General features: G+C 41.6%; 1 protein-coding gene across 8 annotated transcripts in view; it reads left to right on the top strand.

Moving 5' to 3' along the window:
- The window catches only part of LOC129699535 (KH domain-containing RNA-binding protein QKI), a 425418-nt gene that overhangs the window by 263523 nt on the left and 139296 nt on the right, over positions 1–22599 (top strand). For all 8 annotated transcript variants that reach the window (XR_008723871.1, XM_055639415.1, XM_055639419.1 and 5 more), the window contains one exon: positions 7295–7438. Coding sequence is in view for 7 of the 8 variants with exons in the window: in XM_055639415.1 (XP_055495390.1) it covers positions 7295–7438 (144 nt within the window). In the remaining variant the exon portion in view is untranslated. The remainder of the gene's footprint in view (positions 1–7294; positions 7439–22599) is intronic.

Below are 22599 nucleotides of genomic sequence, written 5' to 3'. Positions count from 1 at the left end.
AAAACCATAGCCCATTCTACTATCTGAGCAGTTCTATTATATAATATTTCCTCACCATAATGTCCTCGGATATATCTGATCAGGACCTGGAGATTTGTCTACCTTCATGCACGATAGTACCTTCAGTACTTCTTCAACGGTAACACTGACTGCTCTCAAGACATTACATTGACTGCCCCTTATGTATTTATAACATCTTTTGGGATTGTCCTTAACGCTACCTGCCAGTGCTGTCTCCTGTCCCCTTTTTGCCCTTCTGATTTCCTTTTTCAGTTTACTCCTTAGATCCCGAAACTCCTCCAGAGATGCACTTGATCCCAGCTGCCTATACCTGTCCCATGCATCCTTCTTGTTTTTGACCAATGCCTCAATTTCCCTCGTCAGCCAAGCATCTCTACGTTAACAGGGGATGTACATATCCTGAGCTTTTGTCAGCACACTTTTAAAAACATCCCACTTGGCTGATTTTCCTTTCCTCTCAAATAACCTGCTCCAGTCAACTTGAGCGAGACCTTTTTCAAAGTTGGCCTTACCCCAGTTGAGCATTTTAACATGTGGGCCCTCTGTCCCTATCCATAAATATCTTAAACCAAATCAAATTGTGGTCACTGGTCCCAAAAGGCTCCACCACAAACACTTCATTAACTTGCCCTTCCAATTTCCCAACAATTTCTGTGCAATTCTCTGCCTCAGAGGACGGTGGAGGCAAGTTCTCTGGATGCTTTCAAGAGAGAGCTAGATAGGGCTCTTAAAAATTGCGGAGTCAGGGGATATGGGGAGAAGGCAGGAACTGATTGGGGATGATCATATTGAATGGCGGTGCTGGCTGGAAGGGCTGAATGGCCTACTCCTGCACCTATTGTCTAACACTAGATCTAGTGTTGCCCTCACATGTGGGGGCCTCTACATACTGCTTGAGAAAACTCCCCTGAACACTTTTGAGGAATTGCACCCCATTTAAACCCTTCACACTCTGATTGGTCCAGTCAATATTGGTAAAGTTAAAATTCCCATACGACAACAAGCTTATTTGACATGCAGCTGTCTGCAATCTCCTGGCATATTTGTTCTTCTAATTTCCATTGACTATTCGGGGGTCTGTAATACGCCCCCAAAAAGGTGATCATCCCTTTCTTGTTCCTCAGCTCCTCCATATAGCCTCACTTGATGAACCGTCCATAATGTCAACCTCTGACCACTGCCGAGACAACTTCCTTAACGAACAATACAACTGCCCTTCCTCTTTTTCCCTCACCCCTGTCTCTCCTGAAGCTCCTGTACCCCAGATCATTGAGCTGCCAGTCCTGCCCATCTTTCACCAGGTTTCAGTAATGGCGACAATGGTGCTCGTACCGATCCATGCCCTAAGCTCATCTGCTTTACCCGTCAGACCCTTGGAATTTAAAACGCGTGCAGTTTAAACCAACCCTCCTTCCTCGCTCTCTGCCTTTCACCTACCTATTCTGTCCATTAACCTTTCCTTCACCACCCTCCATACCAAACTTCTAGCCTCTCACCTGCCTCTATCTTGATTGAGATCCCACCCCCCTGCCAATCTTGTTTAAACCCACCCGTGTAGCATTAGCAAACCTGCCCGCCAGGATGTCGGTACTCCCTCCAGTTAAGGTGCAACCCGTCCTTTTTGTACAGGGCTCCCCTGCCCAAGAAGAGATCCCTATAGTCCAGATATCTAAATCCTTGCCCACTACACCAACTCCTCAGCCACACATTAATTTCCCCCATCTTCCTGTTCTTACCTTCACTAGCACAAGGTACTGGAAGCAAACCAGAGATAACTATCCTGGAGTTCCTGCTTTTCAGCCTTTAACCTAATTCCTTAAACTCGAGTTGCATAACCTCCTTCCTCTTCTTACCTATATCGTTTGTGCACTATAGGTAGGAAGTTCATCCAACAATGTGTTTTGTTTAAGATTCCAGCATCTGCAGTTTCTTGTGTCTCCTTTAAAAAGTTAAGTGGCTTGGAATAATTAATTCCTAACATGTTATTAAGTCATAGGAGCAGAATTAGACCATTCCAGGTGTGATCTCACTAATACCCCTGCATAGTATTATATAGTTGCATCCCCTGGCGAGGATGTGACTATTTCTCTGGGTCACATCATCGCCCCCCCCCCCCCACCTCTTAGCCAACCAGCTGGATCAGAGCGGCCTTTCCTACCCGAGACCGGGGGCCGGACCAGAGCTTCGGCAGCAGCGGCGCTGGATTCACCGCGGAGCGGGCGATACCTACCCGGATTGCCATTTGAAGCTCCGTAGCGTTGGGCCTGCAGCGTCAACATCGCGAAGCTGTGGTTCGCAGAGCTCCCAGCGCGGAACAACACCGCGGAATCCCTGGGGCCCTTTGCCCGAGGGCTACCAGCGTGAAACAATGCCCGGTGTGGCCTGGGGAATTCGGGAGCCGCGGACTCCGGTGGGTAGCGGCCGCTTCGGAGGTCTAAGCCGCTGAGGTAGGCCTCCCGTTCCTACATTGGAGTTCCATCATCCCGGCGAGCAGGCCTGAGCGGCGACTGTGGAGGGCTCCGGAGGCCCTGACCACGGGTGAACATCAGGAACATCGAGGAAGATGACTGACTTTGGTGCCTTCCCTCACAGTGGGAAACCTTTGGACCTCAGTCTGACAATAAAGTGCCATTGTATCGTATAGTTGGAGGAAGACTTTCCACTTTTGTGCTCCATTCCCCCATGCAATGCAAGGACAGCAGCATCCTCTTGGATGCCCACCTCTTGGACAGCAACATCCTGTAGTTTCACCTCATTAAAACTATATTCTGCCATTCTGTTCTTACTTTCTTGCACTTCTTCACATTGTATTTAACTTGCTACATAAGATCTTCATGTCTCGCTTGAATGTGAAGTGATCTTATTAAAACTTTCTTAACCCTTTGAACACACAGTGTCTCTTCAAAAGTTTACCCACCTGTCTATATGCTGTCAACATGTTTGGCTCCAATGCCCTTGGTTCCTTTATCTAAGTTACTAATATATTTATGGCCTCAGCACTGATTCTTGTGGCAGCCCATTAATTAGAGTTTGCCAGATAGAATGAGAGCAATTTATTGTAATTCTCTGCCTTGTTTAAGTGAGCCAATCCTCTATCAATGCTAATGCACCCCTCCTTGAGCTCTCAATTAATGCATTAAACTTTTATGAGGCAACTTAATGGATGCCTTTGAAAAGCCAAATACTTTACGTCAACTACATTTCGTTTATTCACCATCGAGTTAAATCTTCAAAGAACTCTATAATAAATGTGTCAAACATAACTTTTCTATCAGAGAACCATATTAGTACTGTTCAGTTGTTAAGCCTTTTGTAATGGCCTGCTAAATTATTACCAAATTACTGTCGGGACATGCTTCAAGCGGTGGGGTCTACTCAGATGTCATCTGCATTGACACATTTTGCTTCCAACTGAGCAGTTAATCGTAGTGGGGAAAGTGGCATTTGCTTCTAACACTGGGGTGGGAGAAGATGGTGAGATCGCTGACTCCAGGGTGTTCAATTATGGTATCTTTGTGTGAGGCGTGGAATTATGAGGTGAGAGCAGTGTGGTGGCAGGTGTAGCATATAGTACAATTCAATCCAAGGAGCTTGGAGGAAATGCCACAAACAGTGTGTAACATCATTCTCAGTTCTATATTCGCTTGTATTAAGCTACCAACTTTCCTCAGCTTCTGAAAACTTGGCCATCTTGAATTGGTTTAATAATCTATATTTGCCAGCCACATTGTGATATCATCAGAGCAGGTTAGCCGCCCATTAATCTGCGATATGATTAAGAGGAAAGAAATGTATAACAGCCATTATTGTTTTTATTCTTTTTTTTTCGTTCTTCAATATTCAAACAATAGACGGGATAGACACAATATATCATAGCAATAAATCTTAGTGCAGTTAAAATTGATTTCTAATTATATTTATTTTCATAAATTATCATTGTAATTTGATAAAGTAATAATTAATATATAATTTACAGTCCCGGAGGTTGAAACATATCTAAGAAATCAATATTTTAAACAAATCAAAACGTCGTGGTAATTTCAGGATTAATTAAATACATAAGGGTGGAAAATATTCATCTTCTTGCCTGTCAACTTCATTAATACAGGTGCACAACCTTTTATCCGAAAGCCTTGGGACCAGACACTTGTCGGATTTCGGACATTTTCGGATTTCAGAATGGAAGATTTTTAGCGTAGATTAGGTAGGTAGCGCGGGCGGCTTGAAAAGTCTGGAGCAGCTGCCTCCTCCCCGGAGACCGGGAGAATCATTGCATAAATGTTAGTCAGTTAGTTTGGAGGGATTTTATGTGGTGGTGGTGGTGTAGGGGTGAAGGGGGAAACTTTAATTCTTAGTCCCCTACCTACCTGGTCGGCGACTCCCAACCTCGCGGAGCTGGGGGCTCCGTCCGGCCGCGGGCGGCGCCTGTTGTAGCTCCGACCCCGGCAACTCTACCCCTGGCTGCGAGGCGCTCCAAATCCAGCGACGCTCCGCGACCGGACGTCCCAGCTCCGGGAATGTCGGGAGTCGGCAGCATCGCAGCGCTGGGATACCAGCGGGGAGCGAGCAATGCCTTACCGGGTCGCCGTGCGGCAAGCTCCGGAGCGCTGTGGCCGCCGACACACAACATTCGCGGAGCGTCGCTGGATTTGGAGCCGCGGAGCTGGGGGCTCCGTCCGGCCGCGGGCGGCGCCGGTTGGAGCTCCGACCCCGGCAACTCTACCCCTGGCTGCGCGGCTCCAAATCTAGCATCGCTCCGCGATGTTGTGTGTCGGCGGCTACAGCGCTCCGGAGCTTGCCGCATGGTGACCCGGTAAGGCATTGCCCGCACCCCGCTGGTATCCGACTCCCGACATTCGCGGAGCTGGGGCGTCCGGCCGCGGGCCGCGCTGGATTTGGAGCGCCTCGCAGCCAGGGGTAGAGTTGCCGGGGTCGGAGCTACAACCGGCGACGCCCGCTGCCCCACCGGCCACAGCGCTGCGGAGCTTACTGCACGGCGACCCGGTAAGGCATTGACCGCTCCCCGCCTCTCCGACCAGGTAGGGGACTAAGAATTAAAGTTTACCCCTTCACCCCCCTTCACATAAAAGCCCTCCAAACTAACTGACTAACATTTAAGCAATGATTTACAGATGTTTAAGCGTCTCCCGGTCTCCAGGGAGGAGGCAGCCGCTACAGTAGTACAGACCTGGGTTGACCGTGGGTCTTTTTGGGTCAGGTTTGGCGCCAAACGCGAGCTTTGGTGCGCAGACGACATCTGGAAAAAATGGCCGGTTTTCGGAGCTTTTCGGTTTCTGGAACACCGGATAAAAGGTTGTGCACCTGTATATCCAAATAACCTAAATGAATTTGGCGCAAATGAATCTCTTCACTGCAGTTCACTGTGCCATTTGTCACGCTCATCCTGCAGAGGGGTGTAGCGGTGGTACATCTCTCAAAGCTGTATGGTGAATTTATTTTATGAATTTGGTTGCTCTTAATGCTATGCTGCAATGAATATAGAATTTTGATCCAAATTCAGCAAAATTATTAGGAAACCACTTTCTAATTTCAAATTTCTTACTGAAGAAGGGTCTCGACCCGAAACATCACCTATTCCTTCATTCTTCACCCGCTGAGTTTCCCCAGCATTTTTGTCTACCTTCTAATTTCATAGCAAAAGGATTTGAGTATAGGAGCAGGGAGGTTCTACTGCAGTTGTACAGGGTCTTGGTGAGACCACACCTGGAGTATTGGGTACAGTTTTGGTCTCCTAATCTGAGGAAATACATTCTTGCCATAGAGGGAGCACAGAGAAGGTTCACCAGACTGTCAGGAGGACTTTCATATGAAGAATGACTGGATAGACTCGGTTTGTACTCGCTAGAATTTAGAAGATTGAGGGGGGATCTTATAGAAACTTACAAAATTCTTAAGGGGTTGGACAGGCTAGGTGCAGGAAGATTGTTCCCGATGTTGGGGAAGTCCAGAACAACGGGTCACAGTTTAAGGATAAGGGGGAAATCTTTTAGGACCGAGATGAGGAAAACATTTTTCACACAGAGAGTGGTGAATCTCTGGAATTCTCTGCCGCAGAAGGTAGTTGAGGCCAGTTCATTGGCTATATTTAAGAGGGAGTTAGATGTGGCCCTTGTGGCTAAAGGGATCAGGGGGTGTGGAGAGAAGGCAGGTAATACTGAGTTGGATGATCAGCCATGATCATATTGAATGGCGGTGCAGGCTCGAAGGGCCGAATGGCCTACTCCTGCACCTATTTTCTATGTTTCTAACCACTCTTTTGTAGGGTTGAAGCCAAACTTAATTCTATATGAATCTCTTGCTCACTTGCAGAAATGGTCTGGCCTGACCTCATGGTAACTGAGATGGAGAGCATATAACCTTACAACAGAGCTTTAAGATCAATCAGGAAACATTGGTCTGCAAAATAGAGCACAGAGCTAAAACTGAGGATGCCATTTTAATTTTGTAGTTGTATATTTAAAGCTGCAATTTGACTACCACATACAAAGATTCAGGTATTTACTGTCATGGGTATTTACTGTCAACTTGGATCATTTTAAATAAATGACTTGCAATAATTAAGCCATGCATATTCTAAAACTAAAGGACATAGGCTTCAGGTGAGAGGGGAGAGACTTAAGAGGTATCTCGGTGACAACTTTTTCCACTGAGAGCAGTGTTTACCTAGAGGGAGCTGTCAGAGGAAGCTATAGAGCAGATCCAATTAAGACTTTTAAAATAGATATTTGGACAGGAAGGGTTTAAAGGGATTTAGGCCAAATGCAAACAAATGGGAATAACCAACTTGGTCTGTTTGTCAAGGTGGGCCAAAGGGCCTGTTTCCATGTTGTACAGCTCTATGATTCTAAGTCGTATCATAAACTTAATTTAATCCTTATGTGAGTGCATTGAAGCACCATGAAGCATATTACACAATTTTGTGGAAAATAATGATTATTTTTAAATTTACGTTGTGTGTGTGTGCAATGAAATCCACAATTCATCTTAAGCTTGGATAATGTCTGGCATTTTTTTACAAAAGTCTTGTACCATTGAAGTATTAGTGGTTCCCTTTCTCAGCATGACTGTGTGGGATTGAAAGGTGCTGAGTAGAATTGTTGTTGCCTCAAGCAACTCCTTTGGAATTCCATGTGGGTGATCAATACAGAATATTTTGGGCAGAGGCATTCAACAGAATTAGAATTAACACAAGTTTAAAAAAAATGCCTTCATTAATTTTAAATATTTTTTTTTTGGCCTATTGATGTTGCAGGAGGAGCAAAACAGAGGCAAACCCAACTGGGAACACCTGAATGAAGACCTGCATGTATTAATCACTGTGGAAGATGCACAGAACAGAGCAGAAATCAAGCTAAAGAGGGCAGTGGAGGAAGTTAAAAAGTTACTTGTACCAGCAGTAAGTACCTTCAGCAATGGATTCTACTTTCTCTCATGTAATTTAAGTCTGGCTATGTCATGCGCATAATCAATACGTTTTGATTCAAAATTGCTAAGGAAAATTCCATTGAAACATTTTAATTCTTTTGCATTTCCTGAACGAGTTGACAGCTTGTTGGAATGTATTTTCATTCATTAGCTACAGCATTTTACCAAAATCTTTACAGTAGGTGTTGGCAAATTGTTTGACCAAGTGTCACAAGTGATTGTATTCTTCGCCCCCTGATAACTACACTCACAGGGGGAGTTATTTACAGTTACAAATCTTGTTGTCTACTGCATCTTATCAGTATAGCACGTAATCACAGAGATAGCTGTCCAGTGAAACATCACAATTATGCAAAATCACTTCTGAATGCATGCAATTATGTAGAAAATCCCCAAAAGCCCGGTTCCAGCTTCTATTCACACTGGTATAAAGATGAAATCCTCCTAGAAAGAGCAACATCATATCCAGGAAATGTAGTGGCATTTCACATGCAAAAGAGCTGTCTCGTAAACCAGCATGGTGGTCATATATGCGTTCATTCCAAGTGAAAACTATATAGCCTGTCTTGTTTGGGTGATGCTGCTTTTTGAGTATCTGGGGAACATGGCCGATGTTAGTCTTGGCTAATTTTGTATGCAAATCCAGGACCTATGCAGGATTCAGCTCCCTTTGCCAATAAGGCCTGATGACGCTTATTATACAATATTACTTCAAGCTGTAAGGAGCCAAACCTGTTGTCCATTGAGGGCTGCGAAAAGTTCCCACACGAAAGGCAAGACTTCGTGTAACGATGGGAAACAAGTGTTCCTCCTGGCTCAAAATAAATTGAGTATAGCCAGATAATTATTAAATTCCTGAACTAATCCAACTGATCGTTGACCTGGAGATACGAGTTCATGTCCCATCATCGGAGTTGGGCGTTTTTAATTCAGGTATTTAAATAAATCTAGAATGTGAAAAATATCAAACAGCCATATTCAACTTGGCCTTTATGTGACTCTCATCAAGAATGGACAGTAAATCTTAGCAATATCCATTTTCCATGAACAGATAAATAAAAGGAAAATTAATATGATGGATTGCTGCCAGTGTCCTGACTGCTCTCCTCCCACCAGCCCCGGAAATTGTCCTGAGAATCAGACAACTCCTCTCTGACAATCGGCTGCCTTTAAGGCCTTCAGTGGCATCAAGCTTGCCAGCATTGCCATGCTGATGCAAGTGAGCAATTGTTCCTCTTCCAGCACCAGCATCAAACCCCAGTTCAGTTTTGACTTATTGTCTCTGCTATTAAATTAGAGAGCCAATCACGGACAACATTACTTTGAGTGATTCAGACTGATATTTGGGTGCTGTCATCTTGGTGTGAACTAGTGTGTATCATGAGAGAAAAATAAAGAATAGACCACCAGGAAAAATAGTGAAGTGTTATAGTTGATAAGTATTCTTCATTTGAGTTGTTTCAATGGTACATCCCACTGCATCAACTATTAAAATATGTGCTATCAGAGAAATATTATTACTATTAACATTAAAAAGTTGTACTATTTAATTTCATATTGATGGATGTAATTTTTACTCGCATCAGGTACAGAGAAGTAAGCTTTACGTTAAAACTGCAACATTTTTTATAGCTTTATTCCACCTGTAAGTTATGTGTTTTATGAATTTGATAGTATGAGAAGAGAACAATACTTTTTCAGTTTTATCACTGGAACATGCCTGTGTCATTCATTAAACTAGTTCTTACTGAGGACTTAGGACTTCTGGCTTTGGTGATGGATTGGCACTCTCTTCTGATTACATATTTAACATAGTCTTGTGTTTTGCTGTTGAAATCAGCTTGTTCTCCTAATTGGTTCCGTTAATTCCACTTCAAAAGGCTTTTGATTTGCAAGCTCAGTAAATACATTGTTTTGTTATCATGTATGGAAACGGGTTCTTTGGCCCACTAAAGGGCATGTCCCACTTGGCGATTTGTTTCAGCCACTGTCGGCATCATTGACTGACGTATCAGGTCACCGAAAAAGTCACGGCAGTGACGCGACATGATGACGTATTGACACACGGTGTTTTCTCAAGTGTCAAAACGTTTTTTTTTGTCAATGTTCAAAATCTTTTGGCAACACTGATATGACGCTGGCAGTCACCGAAAAAATTGCCAAGTGGGACAGGCCCTTTAGTCTATGCCAACCAACATTGTACATTAACTTTAGCATAATCTGTCTTATTCTCCCCACATTCCTAATTAGTAGTCCTGGATTCTATACTCAACTACACACTACATGCAGTTTACAATGGCAAATTAACCATTAACCTGGGATGTGGGAGGATGCTGGATCACCCAGAGGAAAATCACGCAATCGCAAGGAGAACATGCAAACCCTACACTGACAGCACGAGAAATCAGGATTGAAACTGGTTGGAGCTGTGAGTCAGCGCAACTTCCGCTGCCCCCTTTTAACTTTCTACCATTAACCTGGCGGGACTGCCATTCACTTGGTTGTAAGATTGCTGTTCATTTACTACTTTAATCTACTTCCAAAGAGTAAATATGAATAGAGCATATAATTTTGATTGAATCAATCTTGGAACATAAAGCATAGAACAGTACAGCACAAGGCCAGGCACTTCGGCCCATGATGTCTGTGCCAAACATGATGCCAAGACTAACTTAAGCCACTATCGTATCTACCTCAATCACTAACACTGGCAGCACATTCTGGGCACTCACCATCCTCTGTGTAAGAAGAAAACTTGCCCCGCACAACTGCTTTAAACTTTTCCCCTCTCACCTTAAAAGCTATGCCTTCTATTATTTGATTTCTCAATCCTGGGAAAATGGTTCTGATCGTCTACCCTATCTATGTCTCTCTTAATTTTATATAATTCTCTCGGGTCTCTCAAGGATCAGAGGACTTGGGTTTAAGGTGAGGGGGAAAGATTTTATACAAACCTCAGGGGCAAATTTATTATACAAAGGGCTGTAGGTATATGGAATCGGCTGCCAGAAGAGGTGGTTGAAGCAGGTACTATCACAATTTTTTAAAACATTTTAAACCAACATCTCAGAGGCAGGTTAAGGTTATATGGGTAATTAGCAATTATCTCATATTGGACAGCCTAAAAATGATATGTTTTCTGAAACAAAGCAATAAGCTAATTGGATATTTTCCACTAATTTTGTGTTTAATTATTAGTGTTTACAGTTTAGTTTTAAGTGTTATTTTTATTGTTCTCTCAGTTGAATTCAGATTTAAACTGAAAATATTGTTAGTTCATTTCAGTGGTTTACTCATCCGATTTACATCAGCCATACTGTCATAATCCACAATTACTGTTTGGTAAATATGATTATTATGAATGTAGATAACAATGTCCAGACTTGAACTAAAGAGGCAATGGCACATAATCATCATTCAGCAAGTCAAGTTTAGTTTACTGTCATGTGCACAATTACAGTGGGAATCAGGTACAATGAAAATCTTGCAGCAACATCACACGCCATAGAATTAGTACTAATATAGCAGATCTCATAACAAATACATCATGACATCTGCATTATTCAAAAGTGCAGTGGCACCTAAATCTAAATGGAAGTCGGTGGAATTATGAGGTTTCCATATAAATATCTACCTTTTTTTAACATCGAAATGCATCATGACAGTTGTGAATGAATCCCATTGCTATGGTTATACTTCCTTTGCCTGCTACGAGTCAGTTAACATTGATATTTGGCTAAAATTATATCAGGTCTAGATGTTGTCACACTCTGCTCCAATATTATCCAATCATTGGTTGTGATGCAGACTCAGCTTTTCGAACTGAATGAGAAATTCAGCGAGATAATAAAGTGGACTCAATTGTATCTGATTCCCCTTTCCCATATCAATGTGCTATTTTTGGCCCTTCAGTCGTGCTCTGCCAGAGTATATTGCATTTTTTGAGGAAGATTCAGCATTCCCTGTTGTTGAAAATTAAAAAACAAGTATATTTTAATAAAAGGCCTAGATAGTCTAAATAAAATATTCAGAATATTTAAGATGGTGAAGACATTACACCTACTAATGGTCAGGTATTTACACTGTTCCCACAATACCTGCATTGTGATCTTTGTAAGGTATCCTATCTTGTGTTCAGTGAACCTATATAGTTTCTGATTAGATTGTGATTCATTTTGACTCCTTCTTTCCTGAGACACCTGATTTTGTAGTAGCAATTTATTCTTCATTTCATTCTTTCACCATTTTGGATTTCAGTCATCATTTATTGCTGCGTAAAGCTCATTCACGCTTCCCTATTTCTCTCTTGCTACCAAAATGATGTTCTTATGTCATAGCACCTCAAATGAAATTCATGCCAATTTAATAATTGTAGGGAAGGTTCCAAAATTAGTTGTTTTTTCCTGGACAAGATCATTCAATAGCTTATGCTTTTAGATTTTGCTTGGGACATTGGGGCTCAAAGCTGGTTGAGAGAGGAACTGTATAACAGAAGAGGAAGGCAAGGGGCAACTGAGATGCAGGAACATAAGAAAGTAGAAGCAAACTTGGAAAACTTATTTTGTTCCTTTCCCAGGTCATTGATGTAAATAGTTAACAATTGAGGGCCAAGAAAAGATTCCCGGAGTACTACACGAGTTACATCCCTCCAACCTAAAAAAGACCCATTCATTCTAACTCCAAAGAGAGGACATGATTGAGGTATATAAAATTATGGGAGGGAAAGGCTGCAGGAAACTTTTCCCCTTAACCGAACTGCCTGAATATGGTCATGGTCTTCTTCTAACCTCTCTTTTAGATCATTTTCCCAGTCCATCACAGAGAACTCAACTTCCAAATAAACTCCAAACCACATAGACTTGGGGGCATTGGTTTTGCTTTTCACACTACTATTGTTTGTTTTTATGTGTGTGTGTAAGTTGAAGACAATGGTATTGCACCCCGTCCTATAACATACAAACATTTTGTAATATGCAAACAGGACCAATGATATGAATTAAATTAAGAATAGAAAGAAAAGTGGAAATAAGGCATTTTGATTTGGTTAAAGACTAAGGAATACATGGAAAAGAAAGAAAACTATTACATTTTATAAATGTTCAATACTTGAAAATTGATTAGCTTCGGAAATGCCATTAAACTATTTAAATTATTTCTGTCAGCATGGTTGATTGGTAATGCATTAACAATTATCATACCCTTTAAAAGGGTTTAAATTACCAGAACTAACTTCTTTAGCTAGTTTAATGGACAAATAATTTACAAACCCTGCAAATTATTAATGGAAAGATGAAGGGTTACATGTTGATTATGCAAAAGACAGAACAGAGCATCATAAATCAATCAAATTCTGGAGATTCACAAAATGCTATATATCTGAAATCCTGAATTTATAAATGAGCATTAATAGTGGGATTTGAAAAATGATATTTGCAAAGCTGTGTCCTGTCAGACTTACTATGAGATTTAATGCATCAGACTTTCCACCGCCTTTAGTGATGTTATTTTCTTTTGTGTTGTTTAATGGGCCAGAGATCTCCTATTTTGGTAAAATCATTGCATAAATTAAACAATGAGTCTATCCACACATTATGGTTTCAATCTATTCTAGGAAGTTAGAGTCTGAAGAAGGGTCTCGACCCATTCCTTCTCTCCAGAGATGCTGCCTGTCCTGCTGAGTTACTAAGTTGTTTGTGTCTATCTTTAGTTACCATTTCCTTATGTGCCTCTTGAAATCCTCTTGCTCTTCTGCAATGAAAATAGAGATGCTGCCTGTCCCACTGAGTTACTCCAGCATTTTGTGTCTATCTTTGGTGTAAACCAGCATCTGCAGTTCCTTCCTGCACATTATGTCTGCTCCACTGCAAAACCTCCTCAAGGTATGCCTACTTTGAAAAAGTTCTCCTCCTCTCTCTGACGAGAGTTCTGTAACACTCTCTCTTGCTGCTCCCCCTTGGTGATTCCTCCTGTTCTTCAGCTTTTCGCTCCAGTTTCTCTCTCCCCTAACTCTCAGTTTGAAGACGGGTCTCGACCTGAAACATCACCCATTTAAAACTTCACATGAACAATTTTAGATTTAAAGTTTCACCTGACCTCCTCGGAGAATAAAATTTATTTCTGAGCTGAAACAATGACCTATTCAAATTAATACTTTCATTCAGACAAATCAGATTTTTCAGAGTATATTTTCATTACCTGTTCCCGTGGGTTCTGGAAGCTCTGCATCCATGTCTTATGATGCTTTGAATGCTTTCTTAAAGAACTGTTTAATCCCTAACAGCACAGGTCTGCACAGGGCCTCACCTCAGAGGGTTCACTCTTTTTTGAAACCCTTCAATTTGTGCTCGCCCCATGCTATTGAGGGAGTGCAGCCTTCTCCCCATATCCCCTGACTCTGCTATCTTTAAGAGCTCCATCTAACTCTCTCTTGAAAGCACCCAGAGAACCGGCCTCCACCGCCTGAGGCAGAGAATTCCACACTCACAACTCTCTGTGAAAAAGTTTTTCTTCATCTCCGTTTTAAGTGGTTTACCCCTTATTCTTAAACTGCGGCCCCTGGTTCTGGACTCTCCCAACAGTGGGAACATGTTTCCTAGCTAAGCATGTCCAAATCCTTAGTAATCTTATATGTTTCAATAAGATTCCCTCTCATCCTTCTAAATTCCAGAGTATACAAGCCCAGCCACTCCATTCTATCAACATATGACAATTAACCTGGTGAACCTACGCTGCACTCCCTCAATAGCAAGAATGTCCTTCCTCAAATTTGGAGACCAAAACTGCATATAATACTCCAGGTGTGATCTCACTAAGGTCCTATACAACTGCAGAAGGACCTCTTTGCTCCTATATTCAACTACTCTTGTTATGAAGGCCAATATGCCACTCGCTTTCTTCACTGCTTGCTGTACCTGCAAGCTTACTTTCATTGGCCGATGAACAAGGACCCCCAGATCCCGTTTTCCCAACTTGACACCATTTAGATAATAATCTGCCTTCCTGTTTTTGCCAATAACCTCACATTTATCCATATTAAACTGCATCTGCCATGCATCTGCCCACTCACCCAACCTGTCCAAGTCACCCTGCATCCTCACAGCATCCTCTTCGCTGTTCACACTGCCACCCAGCTTTGTGTCATCTGCATATTTCAAGTTCAAGTTCACATTTATTGCCATATGAACCAGTGGGATAACATTAGCTACCCTCTAATCCACAGGAATTGATCCTGAATCTATAGAACATTGGAAAATGATCACCAATTTCCAGAGCCACCTCCTTAAGTACCCTGGGATGCAGACCATCAGGCCCTGGGGATTTATCAGCCTTCAGTCCCATCAGTCTACACAACACCATTTCCTGCCTAATGTGCATTTCCTTCAGTCCCTCCGTCATCCTCGATCCTCTGGCCACTAGTACATCAGGGAGACTGTTTGTGTCCTCCTTAGTGAAGACGGATCCAAAGTACCTGTTCAACTCGTCTGCCATTTCCTTGTTCCCCATAATAAATTCACCTTTTTCAGTCTTCAAGGGTCCAACTTTGGTCTTAACTATTTTTTTCCTCTTCACATCCCTAAAGAAGCTTTTACTATCCTCCTTTATATTCTTGGCTAGCTCACCTTCGTTCCTCATCTTTTCTCCCCGTATTGCCTTTTTTTGGTATCTTCTGTTGCTCTTTAAAAGTTACCCAATCATCTGGCTTCCCGCTCATCTTTGTTATGTTATACTTCTTAGTAACATAGAAAATAGGTGCAGGAGTAGGCCATTCGGCCCTTCGAGCCTGCACCGCCATTCAATATGATCATGGCTGATCATCCAACTCGGTATCCTGTACCTGCCTTCTCTCCATACCCCCTGATCCCTTTAGCCACAAGGGCCACATCTAACTCCCTCTTAAATATAGCCAATGAACTAGCCTCAACTACCTTCTGCGGGAGAGAATTCCAGAGATTCACCACTCTCTGTGTGAAAAAAGTTTCCCTCATCTCGGTCCTAAAAGATTTCCCCCTTATCCTTAAACTGTGACCCCTTGTTCTGGACTTCCCCAACATCGGGAACAATCTATCTGCATCTAGCCTGTCCAACCCCTTAAGAATTTTGTAAGTTTCTATAAGATCCCCCTCAATCTTCTAAATTCTTGCGAGTACAAGCTGAGTCTATCCATTCTTTCTTCATATGAAAGTCCTGCCATCCCAGGAAATAGTCTGGTGAACCTTCTCTGTACTCCCTCTATGGCAAGAATGTCTTTCCTCAGGTTAGGAGACCAAAACTGCACGCAATGCTCCAGGTGTGGTCTCACCAAGGCCCTGTACAACTGCAGTGGAACCTCCCTGCTCCTATACTCAAATCCTTTTGCTATGAATGCTAACATACCACTCGCTTTCTTCACTGCCTGCTGCACCTGCATGCCTACTTTCAATGACTGGTGTACCATGACACCCAGGTCTCGTTGCATCTCCCCTTTTCCTAATCGGCCACCATTCAGATAATAGTCTACTTTCCTGTTCTTGCCACCAAAGTGGATAACCTCACATTTATCCACATTATACTGCATCTGCCATGCATTTGCCCACTCACCCAACCTATCCAAGTCACCATGCAGCCTCCTAGCATCCTCCTCCGCTAACACTGCCCCCCAGCTTCGTGTCATCCGCAAACTTGGAGATTTTGCATTCAATTCCCTCGTCTAAATCATTAATATATATTGTAAATAACTGGGATCCCAGCACTGAGCCTTGCGGTACCCCACTAGTCACTATTCCCTGAAATACCTGCCATTTTTGTTCCACTGTTAGGGTATCTTTCCAGTCAACTTTGGCCAGCTCCTACCTCAAGGCTCCATAGTCCTCTTTTTTCAACTGTAATACTAACACCTCCGATTTACCCTTCTCCCTCTCAAATTGTAGATTAAAACTTATCATGTTATGGTCACACTAATCATATTATGGCCATTGATTTTGGATGTTGCTAGCTCGAAGGGCCGAATTGCGTACTCTGCACCTATTTTCTATGTTTCTAAACCTATTTTCTATGTTTCTATGTCTCCTGCACTCGCCTAAAAAGTCGCCTAAATGGCCCTTCATGAATTGCAACAATTAATTTAGCTTTAGAAATGTCAAAATAATTTCATCTTTTGAACATTAGTTAATGATTGAGATTTTTAAGTCCAGTTCGTCTTACTTATCCCACACTACTCGCAGACTGGAATTTTGAATGCTTTGAATGGTGTAGCAAAACAAATGTTGACAACATGCTTCAGAATAAATCCCTGGGAGTCTAAAATTACTTCTTATTTGACAAACTGACAAAAATCAAATCTGCATTTTATTTAAAAGCCTATTTAACAAGAATAAATATTTACTGAATGGAATGCTAAGGTTTAGATTTCATGTGGTTTATTTACATGTAAGTGGCGCTGAATTTGTTCCACAATATAGATTGAGTGCAATGGAGCAAGCACGGTGTAGATGTAACTGAGGGATAAAAATCAGCACCTTTTGTGTTTACCCAGATTGCAGACTAAAATGTAATTATTCTATTGATGTGTAAAAAGATTAAAACGCCTTTCTATTTGGAATAGAATGTAATTCTTTTAGATAATTATAATTATTTGTTAATGATTCGAGATGCAAAGTGGGCTGCACAGAGGATAGAATCACGGTCATGGCTCAACTGATAGAGTAACAACACTGAGAATTCAAGTGTTCTTCTAAAGCCCTGAGTCCAAAAATAAAGGATGGTGTGATGGTCAAGTGCTGAGTTCTGCATGATGACCTCAGCCATAGGTCCTGCCAAGTACCCAAATATTGTGGCCAATATTTATCCACAATCAAAAACACAATTATAATAGGCCTATGGGGGTATGGAGAGAAAGCAGGTACAGGATACTGAGTTGGATGATCAGCCATGATCATATTGAATGGCGGTGCAGGCACGAAGGGCCGAATGGCCTACTCCTGCACCTATTTTCTATGTTTCTATCATTTTGACTTGGACCTGTTCTTTTATACACACCCCGGGCAAGAAAGCCATGGAGAGAAAAGATAATTTGTATATCTTTGGGAAATGCAGACTACCAGAGTAATAATACAGAGTACTATTACTCAGAGTACTGAGAATTTGAATTGGTTGCAGTAAAATTTGAATTTTAAAGAAGTTGAACTAAAAGTGACCATAGTAATCTGTCTGTGGGCTACCCAGAGATTTGTAAAATATTATTTGACATGCATTTGTATTAATATTTAATTCCCCTATTTGCTAGTCTAGGGGTCCAATGTGTTTCCTTAATTACTTTATCGCCAGATTTATAAATGTGCACCCCCACGTGCAAAAGTGGTGACATCAGACATGGCTAATTTAGATAATACTAACTTTCCATGTTTCTCCCAACTAAAATTTGCTTTATCCATGTTAGATTAGACGTTCTGTATGCAAACACATTTCATTAATTGGTGTATTTCTTCTTTACATTTGTGAATTTACTATCATGGTTACTGTTTACTGCATTAACAACATTTCCTACAATTTCTGCAATGTTTAAAATTGATCTCCCTATGTCAAATCTGGGTCACTTACATTTCCAAAATCTTTTGGGTGCGATTTTATGTTATTAGTTCAGTATCATACTGTTTGCCCTGTAACTATTCTCCTCGACATTTCCTATAATCTTCCTACCTTTCTATTGTATCCCATACCTACTACTCCATGTTTTATTTGCACCACCATTTCCTCTGTGATCAGAGACCCCTGAGCTTTGGACGACCTGTCTTTCCTCATTTAAGATTGTGGTCCCTAAACTATTTCTATCTTGCAGAAATCAAATATTGATTGCTGCAAATATGTTCTGTATTAGTTTCAGATTTAAGTATTTTGCCATTCTGACAAGATAGTAATAGAATCATAGAGAGTCATGAACTCTCCTACACAAATTCCATATTGGTCCCATTTTTCAATTCTCACCAACTCCCAGACTGCACCACATGGCCCACACTCACCCACACTATTGGGACAATTTGCAACAGCCATGTAACCTGCCAACTAATATGTCTTTGACATGTGGAGGATACCGGAGCACCCAGGAGAAATAGGGTCACAGGCAGCACGCGCAAACTCAACACAGACAGCACCCAGGTTCAGGAGTAACCCGGGTGTGTTGTGCTGAGGGGCCAAACTCCTCTCTCTAGCTGTATCACTGTGCCACCCATTGATGCATCAGTTTATGCTTACGATAACTTCCCAATTTTGTTTAAGTTCAGCAATTATGGATTCAGCTAATATATTCACCGCCTTAACCGGAGTGCCATTTCTGCCATTGGCAGACCTTTCCAGAAAATTAGATTATGACTAGTGTGTAAAGTAATTTAAAATAAAACCTGTAATTAGCATTAGAATAGCTGAGAGCATCTTTCTTGATTATGATCTGAAACCAAATCTGGACCAGCCAAGAAACATTTCACTAATTTCTTTGCAGCTGTTTTAGCACGACATGTTTCGGCTGATGAGGTTGTAATCTTACCAAGTGGTGCAGCCAGGCATACTGACTGAACATTCCTGTTAATAATTTAAGTGAATAACGTAGAGGAGGCTACTAGTAGAATGGTCCTGATGGGTGTTTTGGATTTTGCACCGGGACTGCCTGGGACCTGTGCAACGTTTCTCCTGCGGTCGCGGAGATTTGAAATTATGTCCTTAGTTCTCTCACTTTCATGCATGTCTTGTGCAATTATTAATCCAAAACAAAAATGAGAGGGCACAAGCTTAAGGTGAGAGGAAGACATTTTAAAGGGGGTGTGAGGGGAAAATTTGCATAGAGGATGATTGATAACTGGAACATGTTACCAGAGGAGCTGGTGGAATTGGAAGCAATCACAACATTTAAGAGATGTTTACAGAGGCACATAAATAGGTATGGTATAGTACATAAGGCATAGGCCCATTGAGTCTGCTCCGCCATTCAATCATGGCAGATCTATCTTTCCTTCTCAACCCCATTCTCCTCCCTTCTCACCGATGAATCACAGACAGCATCTGAGTCAGGATCGACCCAAGGTCTGTGGCTTTGGTAGCCTGCCACTCCACCAGGTATACTCCACTGTGCCGCTGTATAGAAGCGTGGTGAAGAATATGTACCTAATGTAGGCAAATGGATTTAGTGTAGATGGGCGAAATTTTAAGCATGGATGTGGTAGGCTGAAGGGTCAGTTTCTGTGATATTATTGCTCTTCTCCCTGCCTTTTCCTGAAGCAACGCATCTTTGTGAATTATAATCTCAATCTTAAATAAGCCATTTTGTGCATTCATCAGCCTCATGGCTCTATTCTCCCTTCCACGTTAACTCTCCCATCTATAATAGCTACACCCTGTGACTGTTGTAATGCGATAGCAATTTTTCTGTTGCCTCTTTTGCTATTTGCCTCTTGGATTGTTTTCTCTGCTTGGACATCAAAAAGTCTGTGTCCAATGCTCCTCAACAGTATTTTCAGTCCTTGAAAGATGCCCCTCATGCTATTTCCAGCCTTAGTCTGTCACCTGTCACGACAATGAGAGAGAAGAGACTACAGGCATTGGAATCTTGAGCAAAAAAACAAAGTGCTAGAAGAACTCTGTGTTAGGCACCATCTGTGAAAGGACATGGCAGACAACTTTTCAAGTCGGGACAGTTGAGTTCCTCCAGCATTTTATTTACCGACTTGTCATGAGAGTGATGTCTGTAGTTTATTCATTAACTGCCTTACTTCTACCATTTTCAGCCTTGCCCTACAAAGTGCCTCTGCATTCGCAAACCTCCTTAATTGTCATGTCAGAGTGTAAACAAGTGCAGAATCCTGATTCATGCTCAACCCAAAGCTCTGCACATCTGGGTTGGGTTGTTGAACTACTTTACTTCCCTTTGGAGCTCACTCAAACGTCTATTCCTTCATACACCTCCAGAAACACATTCGGCCATTTTGCAGAACTTGGTCTATGTTCAACAAATTCATCCCCATATCATGAAAGGTTTTGGGGGATATGGGCCACAACATGGTCAGCTGGGACTAGCATAGATAGGGCATCTTGGTCGGCATGGGCAAATTGGGCTTAAGGATTCTTCAACTACAGTGCCCTCCATAATGTTTGGGACAAAGACCCATCATTTATTTATTTGTCTCTGTACACCACAATTTGAGATTTGTAATGGAAAAAATCACATGTGGTTAAAGTGTGCATTGTCATGTTAATAAAGGCCATTTTTATACATTTTGGTTTCACCATGTAGAAATTACAGCTGTGTTTATACATAGTCCCCCCCATTTCAGGGCACCATAATGTTTGGACACATGGCTTCACAGGTGTTTGTAATTGCTCAGGTGTGTTTAATCGCAAGTATAAGAGAGCTCTCAGCACCTAGTCTTTCCTCCAGTCTTTCCATCACCTTTGGAAATTTTTATTGCTGTTTATCAACATGAGGACCAAAGTTGTGCCAATGAAAGTCAAAGAAGCCATTATGAGACTGAGAAACAAGTGTAACACTGTTAGAGACATCAGCCAACATTAGGCTTACCAAAATCAACTGTTTAGAACATCGTTAAGAAGAAATAGAGCACTGGTGAGCTTACTAATCACAAAGGGACTGGCAGGAAAAGGAAGACCTCCACAGCTGATGACAGAAGAATTCTCTCTATAATAAAGAAAAATTCCCAAACACCTGTCAAACAGATCAGAAACACGCTTCAGGCGTGGATTTGTCAATGTCAACTGTCCGCAGAAGACTTCATGAACAGAAACACTGAGGCAACACTGCAAGATGCAAAACACTGGTTAGCCGCAATAATAGGATGGCCAGGTTACAGTTTGCCAAGAAGTACTTAAAAGAGCAACCACAGTTCTAGAAAAAGGTCTTGTGGACAGATGAGATGAAGATTAACATATCAAAGTGATGGAGGATAGAAGGAACTTCCCAAGATCCAAAGAATACCAACTCATCAGTGAAACACTGTGGTGGGGGTGTTATGGCCTGGGCATGTATGGCTGATGAAGGTACTGGTTCACTTATCTTCATTGATGATACAATTGCTGATGGCAGTAGCATAATGAATTCTGAAGTGTACAGACACATCATATCTGCTCAAGTTCAAACAAATGCCTCAAAACACATTGGCCGGCGGTTCATTCTACAGCAAGACAATGATCCCAAACATACTGCTAAAGCAACAAAGGAGTTTTTCAAAGCTAAAAAATGGTCAATCCTTGAGTGGCCAGGTCAATCACCCGATCTGAACCCAACTGAGCATGCCTTTTATATGCTGAAGAGAAAACTGAAGGGGACTAGTCCCCAAAACACAAGCATAAACTAAAGATGGCTGCAATACAGGCCTGGCAGAGCATCATCAGAGAAGACATCCAGGAACTGGTGATGTCCATGAATCGCAGACTTCAAGCAGTCATTGCATGCAAAGGATATGCAACAAAATACTAAACATGACTACTTTCAACTACATTACATTGATGTGTCCCAAACATTGTGGTACCCTGAAATGGGGGGACTATGTATAAATGCTGCTATAATTTCTACATGGTGAAACCAGAATGTATAAAAAATGGCCTTTATTAGAATCTGACAATATGCACTTTAACCACATGTGATTTTTGCTATTACAAATCTCAAATTGTGGAGTACAGAGGCAAATAAATAAATGATGGGTCTTTGTCCCAAACATTATGGAGGGCACTATAAGATGCAATACTGATCTCTGTATAACTTTAGTGCCACCCTGTAACTGATTATCATTGTCCTTTGTTCTGCTCTAATAAGTTGTTAAGCAATTGCGACAAAGTTCAATAATTGGTCATAACAATTGGTCATAATAATTGGTCTTTAATAAAATCTGACAATGTGCTCTTTAATCACAAGTTATTTTTTTCTATTATACATCTCAATTGATCCTAATTGTTTAGGAATAATTCAAATTTTAATGCAAAAAAAAATGTATTTCTAAAATAACTTTTTGTGTCGAATTTATTCAAGACAATGTAAGTAAGCATAAATGTATTCCAGTGCCTGGTGTATTAGCAGTTTATAAATTCCTTCAATGCTGGTGCTAAGCATTGGACTGCAATTAGAGCCATGCAGGATTTGGTGAAATATAACAAGAT

The sequence above is a fragment of the Leucoraja erinacea genome, chromosome 8, assembly GCF_028641065.1.
Source record: "Leucoraja erinacea ecotype New England chromosome 8, Leri_hhj_1, whole genome shotgun sequence".
In the NCBI taxonomy this organism is placed as follows: Eukaryota; Metazoa; Chordata; class Chondrichthyes; order Rajiformes; family Rajidae; genus Leucoraja; species Leucoraja erinaceus.
This window is presented reverse-complemented; position numbering and strand designations above follow the sequence as displayed.